Here is a 23011-nt window from a genome sequence, read left to right as displayed (position 1 = left end):
CAACGCGAGCAGGGAGCTGTCAGCCATCTGGAGTCGGCCCCACTCAACGAGAGACAGTGAGAGTAGCGAGTCCCTGCCCGTAGGATTAGCGGGAACGTCAACCATCGGCGCATTCGTGGCCGCGACCAACTCACTCTCGGGCACAGCACCTGGCGGTTTACAGCGCGCCGACCCCATCAAGCACGCACATTCAGGACTAGGCGACAACCGCGACAGGGCATGCGCGTTGGTGTGGCGCAACCCCTTACGGTAAGTGGTCGTAAATTGATAGTCCTGGAGGACTTCCAACCACCGTGACAATTGGCCCGAGGGCTGGGCGACCCTCAATGAATACTGAAGCGCCGCGTGGTCCGTCCGGACCGTAAAATGACGGCCATAGAGATAAGGCCGAAATTGCTGCACAAAAAAAACAATAGCCAGCAACTCGCGACGGGTGACGCAGTAGCGCTGTTCCGCAGGCGACAAAACCCTGCTACCATAGGCAACCACCCGTTCAACTCCCCCAACGACCTGTGAGAGCACACCCCCAATGCCCGTGTTACTAGCATCAGTATCCAGCAAGAAGGGACTCATAAAGTCAGGGTAACGTAAGGGCGGGGCACCCACCAAGGCGTCCTGAAGAGAGCAGAACGCGGCCTCCTCCTCTGGCCCCCATCGAAACCTGACTCCTTTGGCTGTTAGAGCGTGCAAGGGTTTGGCAATGGTGGCGAAATGCTCCACGAATCGGCGGTAGTATGACGCAAAACCAATGAAGCTGCGGACCTCAGAAACCGACGTGGGCGTTGGCCATGAACTGACACAGTTTGTCTTCGCGGGATCGGTGGAGATCCCTGAAGAATCGACAATGTGGCCCAAGTACCTTACGGATTTTCGCAGAAGGTGGCATTTCGCCGGTTTGAACTTTAACTTAGCCGAACGCATCCGCAAGAACACCCCTCTTAATCGCTGGAGGTGTTCCTCAAAGGTTTTACTGAAAACAATGACATCGTCAAGATAAATTAAGCAAGTATCCCATTGCAAACCCGACAAAACCAATTCCATAAGGCGCTGAAACGTCGCGGGAGCGGAGTGGAGTCCCATGGGCAACCGATTAAACTGGAACAGGCACCCTGGGGTCCGGAATGCAGTCTTAGGTTTAGACTCATCGTCGAGTGGCAGCTGCCAGAATCCCGACAGTAAGTCAAGTGTAGAAAAATACCGCGCCCCGGACAATGCGTCCAGGGACTCGTCCATCCTGGGGAGCGGATACGCGTCGGCCATGGAAATTTTATTCAGGCGACGGAAATCCACACAAAATCGCAAGGAGCCGTCTTGCTTTTTAACCAGAATGATAGGTGCTCCCCACGGACTGGATAAGGGCGAAATAATGTCGGCCGTCAGCATGTCATTGACGGCCGATTGAACGTGTTCCTTCTCGGCAGGACTCAGCCGGAAGGGATTCTGCCGGACTGGTGCTGCATCGCCTGTTTCAATGTGGTGGCGTAACAGGTCCATGCACCCAATATCATATTTGTGCGTGCTGAACACATCGGAAAATTCGATCAGCAGAGCGCGCAGCGCACCCAATTGCACCCTTGACAAATCACTCGAGTCCGCACACAGCGAATCGACCCATTCAAGGTCACCACCCGATGCAATTTTCTGCGCCGGGACGGGATCAACATGTGCAACAAGGCGCTCTTCCGCAGGGACCCATGCCGCGTGAGCAAGCACGGTGCCCTGCGGAATAATGGCCGGCCTAGAACCCGCGTTTAACACCATAACGAACGGGTCCCCGTCAGCCCGAACCAACGTTTGAGCCATCGCCAAATCCAGACCCCCGACAGCTCTATTCGATGGAGCCAAAAGCACGCCTTGTCCCGCAGTCTCCCCACCCAACGGCTTCCGCAACCGGAGGGGTATCAACATCTGCGAACCCGGGGGCACGTGCACCGTCTGTGTCGCTAGCGCTTGGATCGTCGCGCACGCCGTCCGTATTTCAGTAGGGTTAGACAAAAAATAAATACGGCGACCCGATGGCAGCTCAATACAACGTTGATCCACGAGAATTTTAATGGGCATCTTAGCCAAAAAATCTGTACCCAACAGATAAGGAACCGCTAAGGAAGAGGAGACGAAAATAGGTCCCGCCAATTTAATATCACCTATGGAAATGGACGCCCGAATCTGACCAATAATACCCAATGAGCCCCCATTTGCCGCGTAAAATGGCACGTCCACCGGAAGCAGAGGTCGACATTGGACGGGGAGAATGTTATAAATGAGGTCTGAAATTATAGTGGCCGACGCTCCCGTGTCCACCAACACCCTGACCTCGACCCCGTCTATGAAACCCGTAACGACCGACGAACCCACCGCCGCAGCCACAATTCTGTGGCCCAACTCGGACCATTTAATGTCCCCATCGCCCCGTACGAACCCCCCTCTCCGAACCGATACCCCGAACCCCAATCGCCCATCCTCCGCCGCAAAGCGAGGGCCCATGTGTGTCGTGTATGTAGGCCGAGCATGTGAAGTGCCGCGACTTGCCGGGGGTAGGTGGGACGACTTGGGGCCGTGGTCGTCGTCCAGCCGAGGTCCCATGGCGCGCTGACGTGGAGCGCGGCACCCGGACGCCACGTGGCCCCGAAGGCCGTAGTTGTAACACGTGATGAGGGACGTCGGAGGTCTCGGTTGCTCCAGCTTGCGGGTCGATCGCAGTAGCGAGCGACCCAACGACCTCCAATCCCCCGGTCGTGCAGCCGTGAACGCCTCCTCCCGTGGGCGAACGACCTGGGGCTCGGTGACCACCGGGCCCGGAGCTGAGATCCCGGCAGCAGTGCAGACGACCACTTGTTTCCGCTGCAGGACCTCGTGCGCTTGAATACTCGTTGCAACACGCAACGAACATATATCCACTTCGTCGGCTGTGTTGATGGGGACCCCCAGGTCCTGTGCCAACTTGAGCAGTTGTTCCAAAACCATAGCGTTCTGCCCCTCCTCGTCCATATGAGGGAACGCGGCATCGGCGAGGGCCAGCAACGCCGTGCGGTAGGCGAGCGCGGTCTCCGTGTCCGCCTTCCGTCGGCCGTAAAATAGGTGGCGGCAGGCCGAAGGTGGGCCGTAAACTTTGGCCATGAGGCCCAGCGCAGCCTTGAGCGTGGAGCGCGCCGATCTCGATGCGGACCCGAAGGCCGCGAGCGCGTCGTCGTCCAACATGGCCGGCAGTGCCCGCAGCGCCGTAGCGTCGGACCAGGCCGACATCTCTTGATGCGCCAGGAACCTCCGTTGGAATGCGCCCCAGTCCCCGCCGTCCGCCTTGAAGGCTGTCAGCGTGGGAAGGCGTTGCTGGAAGATGATGTCGTCCTCCGCCACGTGGCTCTCCCCCGCCGCACCGTCGGTCTGCAATATGGCGGCCCCTATGGTAGGTGGAAGATGGCGGCCCACAGCGCGCGCCGATGACGTAAGCGGCCGCGCTTGGAGGACCCCCGACACGTGGTGCTCGCCATTCCCGCCAAAAGATGTCTGCTCGGTAGAAATGGCGGGAACTGCAAAGTCATTTTGGCGGGAATCAGCGAGGCGAGTCTTTTGAATGTCCGCCGACGTCCCCGCAACTCCCGACGTGGTGATCTCCGCCAGGATGGACGCCGCGGCGAGTAGCAGCTCCGCCAGGCGGGAGTGCGCCTCGCGGAGTCCGGCATCAGCCCCCAGCCGCTCGTCTGGCGGCCATGAGGGGTCCTGTGGCGCAGGCATCTCCTCCTCTTCTCCCCCCAATGCCTGCTGGCCCGCGTCGTCGTGGTTATCCTCGCGGTCAATCTCGTGAGTCTGATGAGTCTTCCTGGTATCCATGCCTGGAAGACTTTCACTCCTGACGCCAGTTGAAGTATAGTAAACTACGGCGGGAAACCACTTGACGGGTAGCACACTTTATTCACACTTGGGTTGTCACAATAACACGTGTTGTCTCTACAGCTCACGCTACACGTTCCACCTGACACGGGTGGTAACTACTGCTCATGCTACACGTTCCACCTGACACGGGTGGTAACTACTGCTCACGCTACACGTTCCACCCGGCTACACACACACGGGCATTCCAGCCCCGTAGCATCCGGGGGAACCTCTAGACCCACCCCAGCTTGGGTACGGATCACGACCACTGGGTCCCGTGGCCCGGTCCTCACACGGACGTCCGGCCCCCGGGTCCCAAGGTCCCGCCTCTGAGCCACACAGGGCCCCGGTCCCTACAAGGACAGCGGGACTAGGTGTCTCAGGGCCCTATCTCTTCCTCCTCCGTCTTCCGTCTTCACTGGTCACCAACTTCTCCCCGAGCGCCCGCGCGCACCGCCTTATATAACCCTCCGCTCCAAGGAGACGGAGCCTATGCGGACCGCGATGCGAGCACCCACCCTAACCGACCAATCATCACGCGCTGCCACACGATCCCTTCTTGTGCCAGCACACATAACCAATCCCCACGCTCTGCCACACGATCCTTACTACCAGCGCGTATCACCACTACACCTCCACAGGAAGTGGAGACTGTATTCGAAACCAAGCCTCCACAGAAAGTGGAGACTTGGTCGACCACCCGGCCACGTTACCAATGTTAGAAGCAATACCACAAATAGTCAATGGGCATCACAACCGAAAGCTCGTCTTAAAATTATATGAAAACATCGTGATTGAAACGCATTTTTCAGGCAGTCTTTATGTAAAACAGAAGTCTGTTGGAACTGGTGGGATTTGAACCCACTACACCGAAAAAAGAGAATCCTTAATTCAGCACCTTTGCCTGCTCAGTCCCAATACCAATTTGTAGGAACAATACCAGAAATGGCCAATGGGAATAATTACCGGTCGCATGTCTTGAATTTATTTTAATAGTGCAGTGGCTAAAAACATATTTTGCCGGTGGCGTTCTATATTAAAACAGTTGTTTGGCAGTGGTGGGATTCGAACCCACGCCTCCAAAGAGACTGGAGCCTAAATCCAGCGCCTTAGACCGCTCGGCCACACTACCTGGAGGTGAGCAGCAGCACCAGCAATCACAAATAGGCATCATCACCAATAGCTCGTGTTAAAGTTGCATTAAAAGCTTCGTGGCTGAAGCACATTTTTAAGTTCGTCATTCTGTAAAAAGGAGGCGGTTGGTACAGGCGGGATTTGAACCCACGCTTCCACAAGAAAGTTGAGACTTAATTCGATACCTTCGACCACCGGGGCCCATTACCAATGTTAGAAGCAATACCACAAATATCCAATGGGCATCATCACCAGTGGCTTGTCGTGAAATATTTGTTTCAGTGTAGAAGATAAAAAAACATACTTTGCACGTTGTGTGTTATGTAAAAACAATCTTTGGCAGCAGTGGGATCTGCACCCACGCATCCCAAGCAACAAATGCCTAAATCCAGTTCCTTAGATCGCGAGGCAAGGCTGACTATTCCCCAAACCCAACACCAGACATAGCCAATGGGCATCATCACCAGTAGCAATTTTGGAAAGTATGGTATAGTGTCGTGGCTAAAAACATATTTTGCAGGTGTTTTTTTGTTTAAAAATAAGCGTTGGCAGTGGTGAGGGAGGAACTCACACCTCAGAAGAGACGAGAGCCTCTATCCAGCATCTTAGACCACTCGGCCAAGCTATCTGATCGGTAAAAGCACCAACAAAAATAGTCAATGGGCATCATCACCAGCAGGTCGTCAGTAACTTATTTTAATCGTGTTGTGGTTAAAAAACATATTTTGCAGGTTGCATTTTATATTAAAATAAGTTTTGGCAGAGGGGGGATTTGAACCCATGCCTCCAAAGAAAATGGAGATTAAATTCGGCACCGTCAACGACCCGGCGTCTTGAACCAGATGTTACAAGCACTACCAGAAATGGCCAATTGGCATCATCACCAGTAGCTTGTCGTGAAACTATTTTAATAGTGTCGAAGCTAAAAAAAAACATATTTTGCAGGATGTGTTTTATATAAAAGGAAGCTTTGGCAGCGGTGAGATTTGAACACACGCCTCCAAGGAGACTGGAGCCTTAATCCAGCGCCTTAGACCGCTCGGCCACGCTACCTGGTCGTCAACAGCAGCAACAGAAATCGCAAATGGGCATCATCACCAATAGCTGGTGTTAAAGTTGCATTAAAAGCTTCGTGGCTGAAGTACAGAAAGTGGAGACTTGGTCGACCACCCGGCCCCGTTACCAATGTTAGAAGCAATACCACAAATAGTCAATTGGCATCACAACCGAAAGCTCGTCTTAAAATTATATAAAAACATCGTGACTGAACCGCATTTTTCAGGCAGACTTTATGTAAAACAGAAGTCTGTTGGAACTGGTGGGATTTGAACCCACTACACCGAAAAAAGAGAATCCTTAATTCAGCACCTTTGCCTGCTCAGTCCCGTTACCTATTTGTAGGAACAATACCAGTAATGGCCAATGGGAATAATTACCGGTCGCATGTCTTGAATTTATTTTAATAGTGCAGTGGCTAAAAACATATTTTGCCGGTGGCGTTTTATATTAAAACAGTTGTTTGGCAGTGGTGGGATTCGAACCCACGCCTCCAAAGAGACTGGAGCCTAAATCCAGCGCCTTAGACCGCTCGGCCACACTACCTGGAGGTGAGCAGCAGCACCTGCAATCACAAATAGGCATCATCACCAATAACTCGTGTTAAAGTTGCATTAAAAGTTTCGTGGCTGAAGCACATTTTTAAGTTTGTCATTCCGTAAAAAGAAGGCGTCACTGCTGCCCTTTCACAGCTAGCCTCTCACTGCCCCGTTAGCTCTCTTCGTCTGACACCGATGGCCGTCGGTGTCGACGTCTCCCATCGCGTGGCAACCGCGCCTCACTCTCTGTCTTGCCCAGCGTTGCCTCCTCGTATTTCACTCCGTCTCAACTCCCCTTTCCCCTTCCGGTTCTCTCCCTAAATCCTCTCCCCCACGTGACCCTAACTCCACCCACTCCCCACGTGACCCAGACTCCACCCCCCCTCAATCCTTGCTCGCATTACACGACCCCCCCCCCCCCTAATGAAAACCCAGCCGTCCCCGGCTGCAACAATTACAAAACAAAAATAATGCGAGCAATATTGGAACCATCTGGCATCACTGGACAACGGAGAGTATAAAACGATAACAAGAACAATAACAGTCAACGAAAGGAAAAGGATTTGGAATGCGTGCGGGTCGCCGGCCCATCCCGAACGGGCGGCGGTACCCCCACGGACCGAGAACGCGACGGGGTCTTAAGATCGACGGGAGTAGAACCGCCCGCCGCTGTTGGAGGCCCTTCAACGCCAAGGTCCCGTCCCCCAGGGAGACCCAAGTCCGGGGTCTCCGGCAACCGTGTCTGTGGTGGGGTTGGAAGGGCAGCGGGGCCAAGTGGCCCCGTCGCCGTGGTAGGCCCACCCAGAGCAGGATTCGCCACATCCGCCTGCGTAACGGCTGGTTTGTCTGTAGAAGGCACGACAGGCGCGCTTGCAGAGTCAACAGGCAAGGGCGGAGGTGCGTCGGGCGCAACAGACACCGGCAAGGCAACATCAGGGGATGACGCATCCATCCGCGGGACCATGTAGGGCTTCAGCCTAGACGTATGAACATACCAGCGCTGCGATCCGAACCGAACCCTTGCGGATTGCGGGTTAGGGACTTCAATAAGCTTAACCGGCCCCTGCCATGGTTTATGAAGCTTAGGGGAGGTCCCCGGCCGCACCTGCGGGCAGTGCAGCCATGCCATGTCCCCCACTCGCCAGGGGCATGTACCGGTCGAGCGTCGGGCGCAACGCTCGTTTCGCGCTTGAGCCTTGGCAGTAGCCAACCGGGCCCCCTCCCATGCCTCGGCGACGCGTCGAACCGTGTCCTGAATATATTCAGGGAGAGGTTTAACAGGACCCTTCGCCCCCGTACTCAGCTGTACTTCCACCAGCGGCACATTCTCGCGGCCGTACATGAGAAAAAATGGAGAATACCCAGTGGACGCATGAGGCGTCATCCGATATGCGGAGAGTACCCCAGGTATATGCAAGTCCCAATCAGCTTGTTTCTCATCAACCGTGTGACATAGCATGGCCGACAGCGTCCGATTAAGGCGTTCCACCATGCCATCCGTCTGCGGGTGGTAAGAAGACGTACGAACCTTCTTGGTTCCCAGAGCAGCGTACACTTCCGCCAACAATTTGGAAGAAAAATTTCACCCCTGATCCGTGAGTAGCCTCTCCGGTGCCCCCTTGTCCATCACATATCCAAATAGGAAGGCGTCCGTGATAGACGCCGCCGACTGGTCAGGTAAGGGCCAAGCCATCGGCCAGCGTGAAAGATATTCCACCCCGACCAGCAAATATTTATTAACCCTAGCGGATGGCGAGAAAGGTCCCAAAATATCCAGCGCCACCAACTCGTTGATTCGAGACTGCACCAGCAGCACGTAAGGGTTTTTAGGCGGCTTCCACCGGGCACACTCGGGACACGCCCGAATGTGTCCGACGACATCCGTCGTCATGCCGTGCCAGAAGTAGTCATGCTGTAATGTTAACAAAGTCTTCTGCACCCCGAGATGTAACAAAGTGTCGCTGTGCAGAGTCCGAATCAATTCGTAACGTAGCGACGACGGTACCACCAGACGCCAGCGGTCATGCAATCCCTCTCTCCACATGAGCAACCCATCCCGGAGAGCGGCCCCTGGCGTCCCACCGGACAGCAATTTCCCCGCTCCCTTCACAGCCTGACTCCGTAAAGCCCCCAACGAGTCATCAAGCAATTGTTCGCGAATCCATACCGAGCGCGGCAGGTTCAGAATCCCATCGGCCGGTCCTGGGCACACCGGAGCCCCAGGCATCTCGACAGCTGACACGACAGGCCGAGGGGGTAGCTGAACCGGCGTACACCTATTGGTACCCGACGCGCAAGCGCAAGGGGACCCCTGCGGTAATCTGGAGAGTGCGTCCGCATTCGCATGACGCGACCCCTTCCGATATTGTATGTCGAATGAAAATTCCTGCAGGGTCTCCAACCATCGTGCCAGTTGGCCAGATGGTTGGTCAACCCTCAGGGCGTATTGTAGAGCCGCATGGTCCGTGCGCACAATAAATGAGCGGCCGTAAAGATACGGCCGATATTGGCGGAGAAAATGGACAATAGCCAATAATTCGCGGCGAGTGACACAGTAGCGGGTTTCTGCCGGGGACAGTACACGGCTACAATAGGCCACCACGCGCTCTTCACCGCCTTTGGACTGTGACAGAACGGCCCCAATCCCAGTGTCACTAGCGTCCGTATCCAGAATAAACGGTCTATCGAAATCCGGATAGTCCAATGTCGGCGCCGTCACCAACCGATCGCGTATGCCCTGAAACGCCGCTTCCTCCGGCGGACCCCAACTGAACCTCCGACCTTTACCTGTAAGGAGGTGCAAGGGCCTAGCGATCATATCAAAGTTCGGGACGAACCTGCGATAATATGAGGCGAACCCCAAGAAGCGACGGACGTCCCCAACCGAGGCCGGGGTTGGCCAGTTACGGACGCATGCCGTCTTCTCCGGGTCCGTGGCCACCCCGTCCGCACTGACTATGTGTCCCAAATAACGCACGGATCGTTGCAGTAGGTGACACTTTTTCGGTTTGAATTTTAAATTTGCGGAGCGCATCCTAGCAAAAACCGTCTCCAATCTCTGCAAATTTTCGTCAAATGTGCGGTTAAAGACGATGACATCGTCTAAATAAATCAAACATGTCTCCCACTGCAGACCCGTTAACACCAGCTCCATCAACCGCTGAAAAGTGGCTGGAGCCGCATTCAAGCCCATCGGAAGGCAATTCAACTGAAACAGTCCCTGCGGCGTGCGAAAAGCTGTCTTTTCCCTCGAAGACTCGTCAAGGGGAAGCTGCCAGAATCCCGAAGAGAGATCCAATGTTGAAAAAAACTTCGCCCCAGACAAGGCATCGAGGGAATCATCCATACGCGGAAATGGGTACGCGTCTGCAACGGACACATTATTCAATTTACGAAAATCGACGCAAAATCGCAGTTTCCCATCCTTCTTTTTCACAAGGACCACCGGCGCGCCCCATGGACTGTTAGACGGGGATATAATATCAGCGGCTAGCATGTCCTCCACTGCCCCGCGAACCTGATCCCGCTCCGTCGGGCTCAACCGATGCGAGTTCAACCGAATCGGAGCGGCATCCCCCGTCTCAATGTGGTGGGAAAGCAGGGAGGTGCGTCCCAAGTCAAAATCATCCGAGCTGAACATGTCGGAATAACTTAGCAACAGCGCGCAAAGCACGGACCGTTGCTCTCTGGTCAGGGACGAATTCTCCCCGCATAACTCGGCAACCCAACGGTCATCCTGCCCCATTGGCCCCGAAACCCCCCCTACCATGTCCCGGCAGACCCGGTTGTCATGGGTCGTGAACGCGGTCGTGGCGTGAGCCACAACCGTTCCGGCCGGGACACTGACATTCTCTGCACTCCCATTTAGCACCTGTAAGAACGGGGGCTGGCCCGGCCGGACAATTGTTTGTGCCCCAACCAGCGCCGAGCCGCCCGTTATAGCCGTGGATGGCGATAACAGAACCCCCGCCGCTCCCTCAACGCCAGGTACTGGCTTCCGATATCTCAACTAGATAAGCATCTGCGAACCAGGTGGAATGTCAACAGATACCTCGGACAGTGCCTGCACCTGGCAAATAGGGGCAGACCGGCCCCATGGCGACGGTAGGAACGAAATTTTACGCCCCCCAGGTAATTCAATGCAGTTTTGATCAATCCTTATTTGAATGGGCATTTTTGCCAGGAAATCAGTCCCCAACAAACAGGGCACCGCGAGGGACCTAGAGATCAACACGGTCCCTGAAGCCGACACCCCCCCGATGGTTATGTTGGCATCCACCTGGCCCACAATGCCCATACTTCCCCCATTCGCCGCTATGCATGAATCATAAACCGCTCGCACTTTCCCTGGCGGAATGCCCAAAAGATGAAAAATGACATCCGAAATAATGGTCGCGGACGCACCGGAGTCCACCAAAATACGCACCTCGACCCCCTGAATGGAACCCGGTACCGTGGACGACCCCGTAGCGGCCGCAACTACCCTGCGTGCCAATCGGCGCCATTGCGTCAGCGAGCGACCCGGGTCAACTGGAGGCACCTTGTTGTTAACGACACACGGACCGCGCGGCGATGGTGATGCATGAGGTGACAGGCCTTGCCGGGTGTCTGGTGCGCACCAACTTGCCTGTACTGGTGGGTCTTTTCGTGCGGCGTCCGTGGTCGAGGCCTCCTGCTGGGGCGGCCCCGGGATGCGAGCCCAGCAGTCCCTTGCGAAGTGGCCCTTACGGCCACAGCGGAAGTACTCGACGTCGTTCCGACGCGCGGCACCCCCTCTGTCCCGACGCTCCCGCGCCGGTGGCGCGGACCTCGGCCCCGTCCCTTCCCGAGCAGGCCACTGGGCGGAGGCGGCCGTCAACCCCTGCGGTCCCTTGTCGTCAGGAACGTAAATCGCCTTTGTAGGATCCCACCCCGTAGCACCGTCTTCATCGACGGGCCCCCCCGTCCAAGCCGACACCTGCTTCCAGCGTCGGAGATTAAATTGAGCGTCCAAGCACTTAGCCACAGCACGGGACGTCAATTTATCATGGCTGCACACCGGCATGGGGATCCCAAGGTCTCTAGATAATTCGAGCATCTTGCCCAACACGAGGGGCTCCAACAAATCGGGCTCCGTCTCGGGGTATGCCGCCATCGCCAGTTCCAGAACTGCGCCTCTGTAGGCCACTGGCGATTCATCAGGCGCCCGTTGGCGCTGAACAAATCTCTGATGGGCGTCGTCCGGAGGCTCGTACGCATCCGCCATCTGCTCGAAGACACCCTGCAGCGTCTTCTTCTTGTCGGCCTTGATGGAGCGGAAGAAGCGGACAGACTCGTCGTCGAGAAGTGTTGGTAAGACTTCCAGGGCCTCCGCGTCCGTCCACATGGCGGAGCGTACGGCCGCTTGAAAACGGCAGACGAATGCGCTCCAATCGCCGCCGATTGAAAATTCTTTGACCGTTGTTAAATGACGGCTGCGGGTTCTTGCTCCTCCGTCCTCCTCAGATGGTGACACGCGCGGCAGCGACAAGATGGCGTCGCTCCGCAACGTGTCCCGCGGCGGAGGGCGCAAGATGGCGGCTTCCCGCCATTCTTCCTCGGCCACGCCCAAGATGGCGTCTTCGTGCCGCGTGGTCGGGAGGGCTGACGGCAACGGCAAGGCCCCGGCCCGTTGTTCCTCGTTGGGCCTCCCCGAAGTCGTCGCCGGCGTGACGAGGACGCACAATTACGCCAGTACCGTCTTCAGCGCCTCTAGTTGCGCCGCCACCTGTCGCCATCCATCGTCAGCGTCCAGTCGCGCGGATGGGCCCACCGAGGCGGCCACGTCCTGCATGGCTGGAACCCTGCTCGTCCCCGCTCCACTTTCCTCCTCCATCGTGGGTAGCGCCACCACTGGAGGGAGGTCGTCGTCGGAAGATGTTGCCGAAGATGGTGCAGGGACGGTCTTCTTCCTGAGCTGTTTTGACATGCCGTTTCACTTCTGACACCAATGTAATAAAGGACTCTCTCTCAGATGTCGATCTCCGTTGTCCTTTATTGAATCTCCATACCACGGCGTCTCGCTCAGGCCCGCGTCCCGCTCGACGACCTCTCCACAGCCCTCGGCTGCTCCGTTGTGCAGTCTCCCTGCTGCTCCAATATGCACTCACTGCTGCCCCGTCAGGCAATCCTTGCAGCCACACCGCTGCTCCGCTATCTAGCGTCAATGCTGCCCCTTTCACAGCTAGCCTCTCACTGCCCCGTTAGCTCTCTTCGTCTGACGTCTCCCACCGCGTGGCAACCGCGCCACACTCTCCGTCTTGCCCAGCGTGGCCTCCTCGTATTTCACTCAACTCCCCTTTCCCCTTCCTGAAAGTCACCATAAACGTGAACAACAATCAGTTAAGATCCGAAGTGGTTTATTACGTCCTTCCAATGATTGCTGAGCCAGAATCCATCTTCTCAGTTGAAATTGTCTCTGTGTTTGTATATGTGGATCGCCTCATGAACGAATCTCTCATGGTAGCCAGATGGCTTGCAGAGAACCTCTGTCTTGGAGAAGTCAATGTCATGTGAACCCACTGAATTGTAACAGTGATCTGCCACGGCTGAGGTGTTTGTCCTACCGTGTTTCAGGTCAGCTTTATGTTCACGGATGCGGTCCGAGACATGTCATTTGGTTTCTCCAATGTAACTGCTACCACAGAGGCAACTTAGTTTGTAGACGCCAGGGTACTGTATGTCTGGAACCACGTCTTTTACAGACGGAACCAGATCACGGATTTTATGTACTGTGTTGAATCGTACCTGAATCTTGTGTTTAATCAGGATTTTGGAGATCTTTTTTGTGACCCCAGCAATGTAGGGTAAGGTGATGGTTTTGAAAGGCTCCTCAGCAGGATCCTTCTTGACGGTTGGAGTGATGGCCTTGCGGATTGTGTAGTCGGAGTAACCATTAGCCTTAAGAGCTTTGCGTACGTGTTTGAGTTCACTGGCAATGTGTTCCTGGTCGGAGATGCATTGGGCTCTATGGTATAGAGTCTTGATGAGGGAGTTCTTCTGGGATGGATGGTGGTGGGAATCCGGTTTTAGGTAGGCATCCGTATGGGTGGCTTTCCTGTAGACAGAATGGCTCATTGAACCATCAGGTCTCCTTTTAATTAAGACATCTAAAAAGGGTAGCTTGCCATCTTTTTCGACTTCAAAAGTGTAATCTACGTATCTCTTCCATAAGGTCGGGTGTAGATTGGCAGTCTGGATGGCGTCAGTCTCAAATTTCTCCATGAAAATGTTGGCTACAACCAGAGATAGGGAGGAGCCCATTGGGGTGCCCTCAGTTTGCTTGTAGAAGGTTCCATTCCAGGTGAAGTATGTATTGGTTAAGCAGTGTCTCACCAGGGGGGGTACCCCAGCATTCATTCCTTAATGAACCAAGTCTTCAATGATTGCGATGGTGTCAGGCACAGGAACCTTGGTGAACAAGGAAACCACATCAAAACTGACAAGCAGGTCGTCTGGGGACAGGTAATTCCCCTTGATTGTCGATACCAGGTCAGTAGAGTTTTGTACCGCAGAGGTGGTTTTTCCAGTGAAAGGCCGTAGGATTTCAGACAAAAAGAAAAAAATCATTTCTGCTTCAACCGCATTAATTGATCAGACCAAACAGTTCTCGTTGAAACCTTCTGCAGCCAGGCCACCAAGATTGTACGGCTTGCCAAAGATACATAAAGAAGATACACCTCTTCGTCCGAATTGTCTCTACAATCAACTCCCCCACTTACAAACTGGCTCGTTTTTTGTTCGTCATTCCGTAAAAAAGGCAGTTGATACCGGCGGGATTTGAACCCAAACCTCCAAAGAATGCAGAGAATTAATTCGGCACAAACGTCCACCCGGCCCATTTACCAATATGTTCGAAATGGCCAATTGGCATCATCACCAGGAGCTTGTCGTGAAATGATTTTAATTGTGTCGAAGCTAAAACAAATATTTTGCAGGTTGTGTTTGACATAAAACAAAGTTTGGCAGCGGTGGGATTTGAACCCACGCCTCCAAAGAGACTGGAGCCTTAATCCAGCGCCTTAGACCGCTCGGCCACGCTACCTGGTCATTAAATGCAGCAACAGAAATCACAAAGGGGCATCATCACCAATAACTAGTGGGAAAATTGTATTCAAAGCGTCGTGGCTGAAACACATTTTTAAGGTCGTCATTACGTAAAAAAAGGCAGTTGGTACCGGCGGGATTTAAACCCAAACCTCCAAAGAATGCAGAGACTTAATTCGGCACCAACGTCCACCCGGCCCCTTTACCAATATGTTCGAAGCGCTTCTAGAAATCGCCAATGGGCATCATCACCAGGAGCTTGTCGTGAAATGATTTTAATTGTGTCGAAGCTAAAACAAATATTTTGCAGGTTGTGTTTTACATAAAACAAGATTTGGCAGCGGTGGGATTTGAACCCACGCCTACCAAAGAGACTGGAGCCTAAATCCAGCACCTTAGACCGCTCGGCCACGCTACCTGGTCATTGACAGCAGCAACAGAAAACGCAAAGAGGCATCATCACCAATAGCTAGTGGGAAAATTGTATTAAAAGCGTCGTGGCTGAAACACCTTTTAAAGTTCGCCATTACGTAAAAAAAGGCAGTTGGTACCGGCGGGATTTGAACCCAAACCTCCAAAGAATGCAGAGACTTAATTCGGCACAAACGTCCACACGGCCCCTTTACCAATATGTTCGAGCGCTTCCAGAAATGGCCAATGGGCATCATCACCAGGAGCTTGTCGTGAAATGATTTTAATTGTGTCGAAGCTAAAACAAATATTTTGCAGGTTGTGTTTTACATAAAACAAGGTTTGGCAGCGGTGGGATTTGAACCCACGCATCCAAAGAGACTGGAGCCTTAGTCCAGCGCCTTAGACCGCTCGGCCACGCTACCTGGTCATTGACTGCAGCAACAGAAATCGCAAAGGGGCATCATCACCAATAACTAGTGGGAAAATTGTATTCAAAGCGTCGTGGCTGAAACACATTTTTAAGGTCGTCATTACGTAAAAAAAGGCAGTTGGTACCGGCGGGATTTGAACCCAAACCTCCAAAGAATGCAGAGACTTAATTCGGCACAAACGTCCACCCGGCCCCTTTACCAATACGTTCGAAGCGCTTCCAGATATATCCAATGGGCATCATCACCAGGAGCTTGTCGTGAAATGATTTTAATTGTGTCGAAGCTAAAACAAATATTTTGCAGGTTGTGTTTTACATAAAACAAGATTTGGCAGCGGTGGGATTTGAACCCACGCCTCCAAAGAGACTGGAGCCTTAATCCAGCGCCTTAGACCGCTCGGCCACGCTACCTGGTCATTGACAGCAGCAACAGAAATCGCAAAGGGGCATCATCACCAATAGCTAGTGGGAAAATTGTATTCAAAGCGTCGTGGCTGAAACACATTTTTAAGTTCGTCATTCCGTAAAAAAGCCAGTTGGTACAGGCTGGATATGAACCCAAACCTCCAAAGAATGCAGAGACTTAATTCGGCACAAACGTCCACCCGGCCCCTTTACCAATACGTTCGAAGCGCTTCCAGAAATGGAAAATGGGCATCATCACCAGGAGCTTGTCGTGAAATGATTTTAATTGTGTCGAAGCTAAAACAAATATTTTGCAGGTTGTGTTTTACATAAAACAAGACTTGGCAGCGGTGGGATTTGAACCCACGCCTCCAAAGAGACTGGAGCCTAAATCCAGCGCCTTAGACCACTCGGCCACGCTACCTGGTCATTGACAGCAGCAACAGAAAACGCAAAGGGGCATCGTCACCAATAGCTAGTGGGAAAATTGTATTCAAAGCGTCGTGGCTGAAACACATTTCTAAGGTCGTCATTACGTAAAAAAAAGTCAGTTGGAACCAGGGGGATTTGAACCCAAACCTCCATAGAATGCAGAGACTTAAATCGGCACAAACGTCCACCCGCCCCTTTACCAATACGTTCGAAGCGCTTCCAGAAATGGCCAATGGGCATCATCACCAGGAGCTTGTCGTGAAATGATTTAAATTGTGTCGAAGCTAAAACAAATATTTTCCATGTTGTGTTTTACATAAAACAAGATTTGGCAGCGGTGGGATTTGAACCCACGCCTCCAAAGAGACTGGAGCCTTAATCCAGCGCCTTAGACCGCTCGGCCACGCTACCTGGTCATTGACAGCAGCAACAGAAATCGCAAAGGGGCATCATCACCAATAGCTAGTGGGAAAATTGTATTCAAAGCGTCGTGGCTGAAACACATTTTTAAGTTCGTCATTCCGTAAAAAAGCCAGTTGGTACCGGCTGGATATGAACCCAAACCTCCAAAGAATGCAGAGACTTAATTCGGCACAAACGTCCACCCGGCCCCTTTACCAATACGTTCGAAGCGCTTCCAGAAATGGAAAATGGGCATCATCACCAGGAGCTTGTCGTGAAATGATTTTAATTGTGTCGAAGCTAAAACAAATATTTTGCAGGTTGTGTTTTACATAAAACAAGATTTGGCAGCGGTGGGATTTGAACCCACGCCTCCAAAGAGACTGGAGCCTAAATCCAGCGCCTTAGACCACTCGGCCACGCTACCTGGTCATTGACAGCAGCAACAGAAAACGCAAAGGGGCATCGTCACCAATAGCTAGTGGGAAAATTGTATTCAAAGCGTCGTGGCTGAAACACATTTCTAAGGTCGTCATTACGTAAAAAAAAGTCAGTTGGAACCAGCGGGATTTGAACCCAAACCTCCATAGAATGCAGAGACTTAATTCGGCACAAACGTCCACCCGCCCCTTTACCAATACGTTCGAAGCGCTTCCAGAAATGGCCAATGGGCATCATCACCAGGAGCTTGTCGTGAAATGATTTAAATTGTGTCGAAGCTAAAACAAATATTTTCCATGTTGTGTTTTACATAAAACAAGATTTGGCAGCGGTGGGATTTGAACCCACGCCTCCAAAGAGACTGGAGCCTAAATCCAGCGCCTTAGACCGCTCGGCCACGCTACCTGGTCATTGACAGCAGCAACAGAAAACGCAAAGAGGCATCATCACCAATAGCTAGTGGGAATATTGTATTAAAAGCGTCGTGGCTGAAACACCTTTTTAAGTTCATCATTCCTTAAAAAGGCAGTTGGTACCTGCGGGATTTGAACCCAAACCTCCAAAGAATGCAGAGACTTAATTCGGTACAAACGTCCACCCGGCCCCTTTACCAATACATTCGAAGCGCTTCCAGAAATGGCCAATGGGCATCATCACCAGGAGCTTATCGTGAATTGATTTTAATTGTGTCGAAGCTAAAACAAATATTTTGCAGGTTGTGTTTTACATAAAACAAGATTTGGCAGTGGAGAGATTTGAACCCACGCCTCCAAAGAGACTGGAGGCTAAATCCAGCGCCTTAGACCGCTCGGCCACGCTACCTGGTCATTGACAGCAGCAACAGAAATCGCAAAGGGGCATCGTCATCAAATGCTAGTGTTAAAGTTGTATTAAAAGCGTCGTGGTTGAAACACATTTTTAAGTTCGTCATTCCTTAAAAAAGGCAGTTGGTACCGGCGGGATTTGAACCCAAACCTCCAAAGAATGCAGAGCCTTAATTCGGCACCAACGACCACCCGGCCCCTTTACCAATATGTTCGAAGCGCTTCCAGAAATCGCCAATGGGCATCATCACCAGGAGCTTGTCGTGAAATGATTTTAATTGTGTCGAAGCTAAAACAAATATTTTGCAGGTTGTGTTTTACATAAAACAAGAATTGGCAGCGGTGGGATTTGAACCCACGCCTCCAAAGAGACTGGAGCCTAAATCCAGCACCTTAGACCGCTCGGCCACGCTACCTGGTCTTTGACAGCAGCAACAGAAAACGCAAAGAGGCATCATCACCAATAGCTAGTGGGAAAATTGTATTAAAAGCGTCGTGGCTGAAACACCTTTTTAAGTTCGCCATTACGTAAAAAAAGGCATTTGGTACCGGCGGGATTTGAACCCAAACCTCCAAAGAATGCAGAGACTTAATTCGGCACAAACGTCCACCCGGCCCCTTTACCAATATGTTCGAGCGCTTCCAGAAATGGCCAATGGGCATCATCACCAGGAGCTTGTCGTGAAATGATTTTAATTGTGTCGAAGCTAAAACAAATATTTTGCAGGTTGTGTTTTACATAAAACAAGGTTTGGCAGCGGTGGGATTTGAACCCACGCCTCCAAAGAGACTGGCGCCTTAATCCAGCGCCTTAGACCGCTCGGCCACGCTACCTGGTCATTGACTGCAGCAACAGAAATCGCAAAGGGGCATCATCACCAATAACTAGTGGGAAAATTGTATTCAAAGCGTCGTGGCTGAAACACATTTTTAAGGTCGTCATTACGTAAAAAAAGGCAGTTGGTACCGGCGGGATTTGAACCCAAACCTCCAAAGAATGCAGAGACTTAATTCGGCACAAACGTCCACCCGGCCCCTTTACCAATACGTTCGAAGCGCTTCCAGATATATCCAATGGGCATCATCACCAGGAGCTTGTCGTGAAATGATTTTAATTGTGTCGAAGCTAAAACAAATATTTTGCAGGTTGTGTTTTACATAAAACAAGATTTGGCAGCGGTGGGATTTGAACCCACGCCTCCAAAGAGACTGGAGCCTTAATCCTGCGCCTTAGACCGCTCGGCCACGCTACCTGGTCATTGACAGCAGCAACAGAAATCGCAAAGGGGCATCATCACCAATAGCTAGTGGGAAAATTGTATTCAAAGCGTCGTGGCTGAAACACATTTTTAAGTTCGTCATTCCGTAAAAAAGCCAGTTGGTACCGGCTGGATATGAACCCAAACCTCCAAAGAATGCAGAGACTTAATTCGGCACAAACGTCCACCCGGCCCCTTTACCAATACGTTCGAAGCGCTTCCAGAAATGGAAAATGGGCATCATCACCAGGAGCTTGTCGTGAAATGATTTTAATTGTGTCGAAGCTAAAACAAATATTTTGCAGGTTGTGTTTTACATAAAACAAGATTTGGCAGCGGTGGGATTTGAACCCACGCCTCCAAAGCGACTGGAGCCTAAATCCAGCGCCTTAGACCACTCGGCCACGCTACCTGGTCATTGACAGCAGCAATAGAAAACGCAAAGGGGCATCATCACCAATAGCTAGTGGGAAAATTGTATTCAAAGCGTCGTGGCTGAAACACATTTCTAAGGTCGTCATTACGTAAAAAAAGTCAGTTGGAACCAGCGGGATTTGAACCCAAACCACCATAGAATGCAGAGACTTAATACGGCACAAACGTCCACCCGCCCATTTACCAATACGTTCGAAGCGCTTCCAGAAATGGCCAATGGGCATCATCACCAGGAGCTTGTCGTGAAATGATTTAAATTGTGTCGAAGCTAAAACAAATATTTTCCATGTTGTGTTTTACATAAAATAAGATTTGGCAGCGGTGGGATTTGAACCCACGCCTCCAAAGAGACTGGAGCCTAAATCCAGCGCCTTAGACCGCTCGGCCACGCTACCTGGTCATTGACAGCAGCAACAGAAAACGCAAAGAGGCATCATCACCAATAGCTAGTGGGAATATTGTATTAAAAGCGTCGTGGCTGAAACACCTTTTTAAGTTCATCATTCCTTAAAAAGGCAGTTGGTACCTGCGGGATTTGAACCCAAACCTCCAAAGAATGCAGAGACTTAATTCGGTACAAACGTCCACCCGGCCCCTTTACCAATACGTTCGAAGCGCTTCCAGAAATGGCCAATGGGCATCATCACCAGGAGCTTATCGTGAATTGATTTTAATTGTGTCGAAGCTAAAACAAATATTTTGCAGGTTGTGTTTTACATAAAACAAGATTTTGCAGTGGAGAGATTTGAACCCACGCCTCCAAAGAGACTGGAGGCTAAATCCAGCGCCTTAGACCGCTCGGCCACGCTACCTGGTCATTGACAGCAGCAACAGAACTCGCAAAGGGGCATCGTCATCAAATGCTAGTGTTAAAGTTGTATTAAAAGCGTCGTGGTTGAAACACATTTTTAAGTTCGTCATTCCTTAAAAAAGGCAGTTGGTACCGGCGGGATTTGAACCCAAACCTCCAAAGAATGCAGAGCCTTAATTCGGCACCAACGACCACCCGGCCCCTTTACCAATATGTTCGAGCGCTTCCAGAAATGGCCAATGGGCATCATCACCAGGAGCTTGTCGTGAAATGATTTTAATTGTGTCGAAGCTAAAACAAATATTTTGCAAGTTGTGTTTTACATAAAACAAGATTTGGCAGCAGTGGGATTTGAACCCATGCCTCAAAAGAGACTGGAGCCTTAATCCAGCGCCTTAGACCGCTCGGCCACGCTACCTGGTCATTGACTGCAGCAACAGAAATCGCAAAGGGGCATCATCACCAATAGCTAGTGGGAAAATTGTATTCAAAGCGTCGTGGCTGAAACATATTTTTAAGGACGTCATTACGTGAAAAAAAGTCAGTTGGTACCGGCGGGATTTGAACCCAAACCTCCAAAGAATGCAGAGTCTTAATTCGGCACAAACGTCCACCCGGCCCCATTACCAATACGTTCGAAGCGCTTCCAGAAATGGCCAATGGGCATCATCACCAGGAGCTTGTCGTGAAATTATTTTAATAGTGTCGAAGCTAAAACAAATATTTTGCAGTTTGTGTTTTACATTAAACAAGATTTGGCAGCGGTGGGATTTGAACCCACGCCTCCAAAGAGACTGGAGCCTTAATCCAGCGCACTAGACCGCTCGGCCACGCTACCTGGTCAGTGACAGCAGCAACAGAAATCGCAAAGGGGCATCATCACCAATAGCTAGTGGGAAAATTGTATTCAAAGCGTCGTGGCTGAAACACATTTCTAAGGTCGTCATTACGTAAAAAAGTCAGTTGGAACCGGCGGGATTTGAACCCAAACCTCCATAGAATGCAGAGACTTAATTCGGCACAAACGTCCACCCGGCCCCTTTACCAATATGTTCGAGCGCTTCCAGAAATGGCCAATGGGCATCATCACCAGGAGCTTGTCGTGAAATGATTTTAATTGTGTCGAAGCGAAAACAAATATGTTGCAGGTTGTGTTTTACATAAAACAAGGTTTGGCAGCGGTGGGATTTGAATCCACGCCTCCAAAGAGACTGGAGCCTTAATCCAGCGCCTTAGACCGCTCGGCCACGCTACCTGGTCATTGACTGCAGCAACAGAAATCGCAAAGGGGCATCATCACCAATAACTAGTGGGACAATTGTATTCAAAGCGTCGTGGCTGAAACACATTTTTAAGGTCGTCATTACGTAAAAAAGGCAGTTGGTACCGGCGGGATTTGAACCCAAACCTCCAAAGAATGCAGAGACTTAATTCGGCACAAACGTCCACCCTGCCCCTTTACCAATACGTTCGAAGCGCTTCCAGAAATGGCCAATGGGCATCATCACCAGGAGCTTGTCGTGAAATGATTTTAATTGTGTCGAAGCTAAAACAAATATTTTGCAGGTTGTGATTTACATAAAACAAGATTTGGCAGCGGTGGGATTTGAACCCACGCCTCCAAAGAGACTGGAGCCTTAATCCAGCGCCTTAGACTGCTCGGCCACGCTACCTGGTCATTGACAGCAGCAACATTAATCGCAAAGGGGCATCATCACCAATAGCTAGTGGGAAAATTGTATTAAAAGCGTCGTGGCTGAAACACCTTTTTAAGTTCGTCATCCCGTAAGGCAGTTGATACCGGCGGGATTTGAACCCAAACCTCCAAAGAATGCAGAGACTTAATTCGGCACCAACGTCCACCCGGCCCCTTTACCAATACGTTCGAAGCGCTTCCAGAAATCGCCAATGGGCATCATCACCAGGAGCTTGTCGTGAAATGATTTTTATTGTGTCGAAGCTAAAACAAATATTTTGCAGGTTGTGTTTTACATAAAACAAGATTTGGCAGCTGTGGGATATGAACCCACGCCTCTAAAGAGACTGGAGCCTTAATCCAGCGCCTTAGACCGCTCGGCCACGCTACCTGGTCATTGAATGCAGCAACAGAAATCGCAAAGGGGCATCATCACCAATAACTAGTGGGAAAATTGTATTCAAAGCGTCGTGGCTGAAACACATTTTTAAGGTCGTCATTACGTAAAAAAAGGCAGTTGGTACCGGCGGGATTTGAACCCAAAACTCCAAAGAATGCAGAGACTTAATTCGGCACAAACGTCCACCCGGCCCCTTTACTAATACGTTCGAAGCGCTTCCAGAAATGGCCAATGGGCATCATCACCAGGAGCTTGTCGTGAAATGATTTTAATTGTGTCGAAGCTAAAACAAATATTTGGCAGGTTGTGTTTTACATTAAACAAGATTTGGCAGCGGTGGGATTTGAACCCACGACTCCAAAGAGACTGGAGCCTTAATCCAGTGCCTTAGACCGCTCG

The 23011-nt window shown here is 51.6% G+C and overlaps 1 protein-coding gene and 20 non-coding genes across 21 annotated transcripts in view; all 21 read right to left on the bottom strand.

The window, feature by feature from the left end:
* Positions 1–12546, bottom strand: part of GUCY1B1 (guanylate cyclase 1 soluble subunit beta 1) — a 48939-nt gene extending 36393 nt beyond the window's left edge. The window contains exons 1-3 of the mRNA XM_078618949.1: positions 12316–12546; positions 11328–11436; positions 3242–3398 (exon numbers count right to left, since the gene is read on the bottom strand). Of these exons, the coding sequence (XP_078475075.1) occupies positions 3242–3398; positions 11328–11436; positions 12316–12546 (497 nt within the window). The remainder of the gene's footprint in view (positions 1–3241; positions 3399–11327; positions 11437–12315) is intronic.
* On the bottom strand, positions 4921–5002 carry TRNAL-UAG (transfer RNA leucine (anticodon UAG)). Its single transcript has one exon. It is a non-coding gene; the product is annotated as a tRNA-Leu (tRNA).
* Positions 5976–6057, bottom strand: TRNAL-AAG (transfer RNA leucine (anticodon AAG)). The gene has a single exon. It is a non-coding gene; the product is annotated as a tRNA-Leu (tRNA).
* Positions 6525–6606, bottom strand: TRNAL-UAG (transfer RNA leucine (anticodon UAG)). The gene has a single exon. It is a non-coding gene; the product is annotated as a tRNA-Leu (tRNA).
* Positions 12547–14579: 2033 nt separating the features above from the next.
* On the bottom strand, positions 14580–14661 carry TRNAL-AAG (transfer RNA leucine (anticodon AAG)). The gene has a single exon. It is a non-coding gene; the product is annotated as a tRNA-Leu (tRNA).
* Positions 14662–14998: 337 nt separating this feature from the next.
* TRNAL-UAG (transfer RNA leucine (anticodon UAG)) lies at positions 14999–15081 on the bottom strand. Its single transcript has one exon. It is a non-coding gene; the product is annotated as a tRNA-Leu (tRNA).
* Positions 15082–15417: 336 nt separating this feature from the next.
* On the bottom strand, positions 15418–15499 carry TRNAL-AAG (transfer RNA leucine (anticodon AAG)). The gene has a single exon. It is a non-coding gene; the product is annotated as a tRNA-Leu (tRNA).
* A 337-nt stretch (positions 15500–15836) lies between these two features.
* TRNAL-AAG (transfer RNA leucine (anticodon AAG)) lies at positions 15837–15918 on the bottom strand. The gene has a single exon. It is a non-coding gene; the product is annotated as a tRNA-Leu (tRNA).
* A 336-nt stretch (positions 15919–16254) lies between these two features.
* TRNAL-UAG (transfer RNA leucine (anticodon UAG)) lies at positions 16255–16336 on the bottom strand. Its single transcript has one exon. It is a non-coding gene; the product is annotated as a tRNA-Leu (tRNA).
* A 337-nt stretch (positions 16337–16673) lies between these two features.
* On the bottom strand, positions 16674–16755 carry TRNAL-AAG (transfer RNA leucine (anticodon AAG)). Its single transcript has one exon. It is a non-coding gene; the product is annotated as a tRNA-Leu (tRNA).
* Positions 16756–17091: 336 nt separating this feature from the next.
* On the bottom strand, positions 17092–17173 carry TRNAL-UAG (transfer RNA leucine (anticodon UAG)). Its single transcript has one exon. It is a non-coding gene; the product is annotated as a tRNA-Leu (tRNA).
* Positions 17174–17510: 337 nt separating this feature from the next.
* On the bottom strand, positions 17511–17592 carry TRNAL-UAG (transfer RNA leucine (anticodon UAG)). Its single transcript has one exon. It is a non-coding gene; the product is annotated as a tRNA-Leu (tRNA).
* Positions 17593–18345: 753 nt separating this feature from the next.
* Positions 18346–18427, bottom strand: TRNAL-UAG (transfer RNA leucine (anticodon UAG)). The gene has a single exon. It is a non-coding gene; the product is annotated as a tRNA-Leu (tRNA).
* Positions 18428–18763: 336 nt separating this feature from the next.
* Positions 18764–18845, bottom strand: TRNAL-AAG (transfer RNA leucine (anticodon AAG)). The gene has a single exon. It is a non-coding gene; the product is annotated as a tRNA-Leu (tRNA).
* A 337-nt stretch (positions 18846–19182) lies between these two features.
* Positions 19183–19264, bottom strand: TRNAL-AAG (transfer RNA leucine (anticodon AAG)). Its single transcript has one exon. It is a non-coding gene; the product is annotated as a tRNA-Leu (tRNA).
* Positions 19265–19600: 336 nt separating this feature from the next.
* On the bottom strand, positions 19601–19682 carry TRNAL-UAG (transfer RNA leucine (anticodon UAG)). The gene has a single exon. It is a non-coding gene; the product is annotated as a tRNA-Leu (tRNA).
* A 336-nt stretch (positions 19683–20018) lies between these two features.
* Positions 20019–20100, bottom strand: TRNAL-UAG (transfer RNA leucine (anticodon UAG)). The gene has a single exon. It is a non-coding gene; the product is annotated as a tRNA-Leu (tRNA).
* A 752-nt stretch (positions 20101–20852) lies between these two features.
* On the bottom strand, positions 20853–20934 carry TRNAL-AAG (transfer RNA leucine (anticodon AAG)). Its single transcript has one exon. It is a non-coding gene; the product is annotated as a tRNA-Leu (tRNA).
* Positions 20935–21689: 755 nt separating this feature from the next.
* TRNAL-AAG (transfer RNA leucine (anticodon AAG)) lies at positions 21690–21771 on the bottom strand. Its single transcript has one exon. It is a non-coding gene; the product is annotated as a tRNA-Leu (tRNA).
* A 336-nt stretch (positions 21772–22107) lies between these two features.
* On the bottom strand, positions 22108–22189 carry TRNAL-AAG (transfer RNA leucine (anticodon AAG)). The gene has a single exon. It is a non-coding gene; the product is annotated as a tRNA-Leu (tRNA).
* A 751-nt stretch (positions 22190–22940) lies between these two features.
* TRNAL-AAG (transfer RNA leucine (anticodon AAG)) overlaps positions 22941–23011 on the bottom strand; it is an 82-nt gene continuing 11 nt past the window's right edge. Inside the window, exon 1 of the tRNA in view lies at positions 22941–23011. This exon is cut by the window's right edge and continues 11 nt beyond it. This is a non-coding gene — a tRNA (tRNA-Leu).

Source organism: Lampetra planeri, chromosome 60, assembly GCF_965212315.1.
Source record: "Lampetra planeri chromosome 60, kcLamPlan1.2.h2, whole genome shotgun sequence".
Lineage (NCBI taxonomy): Eukaryota > Metazoa > Chordata > Hyperoartia > Petromyzontiformes > Petromyzontidae > Lampetra > Lampetra planeri.
The sequence above is the reverse complement of the archived record's forward strand: the minus strand, read 5'-3'. Positions and strand labels throughout refer to the sequence as shown.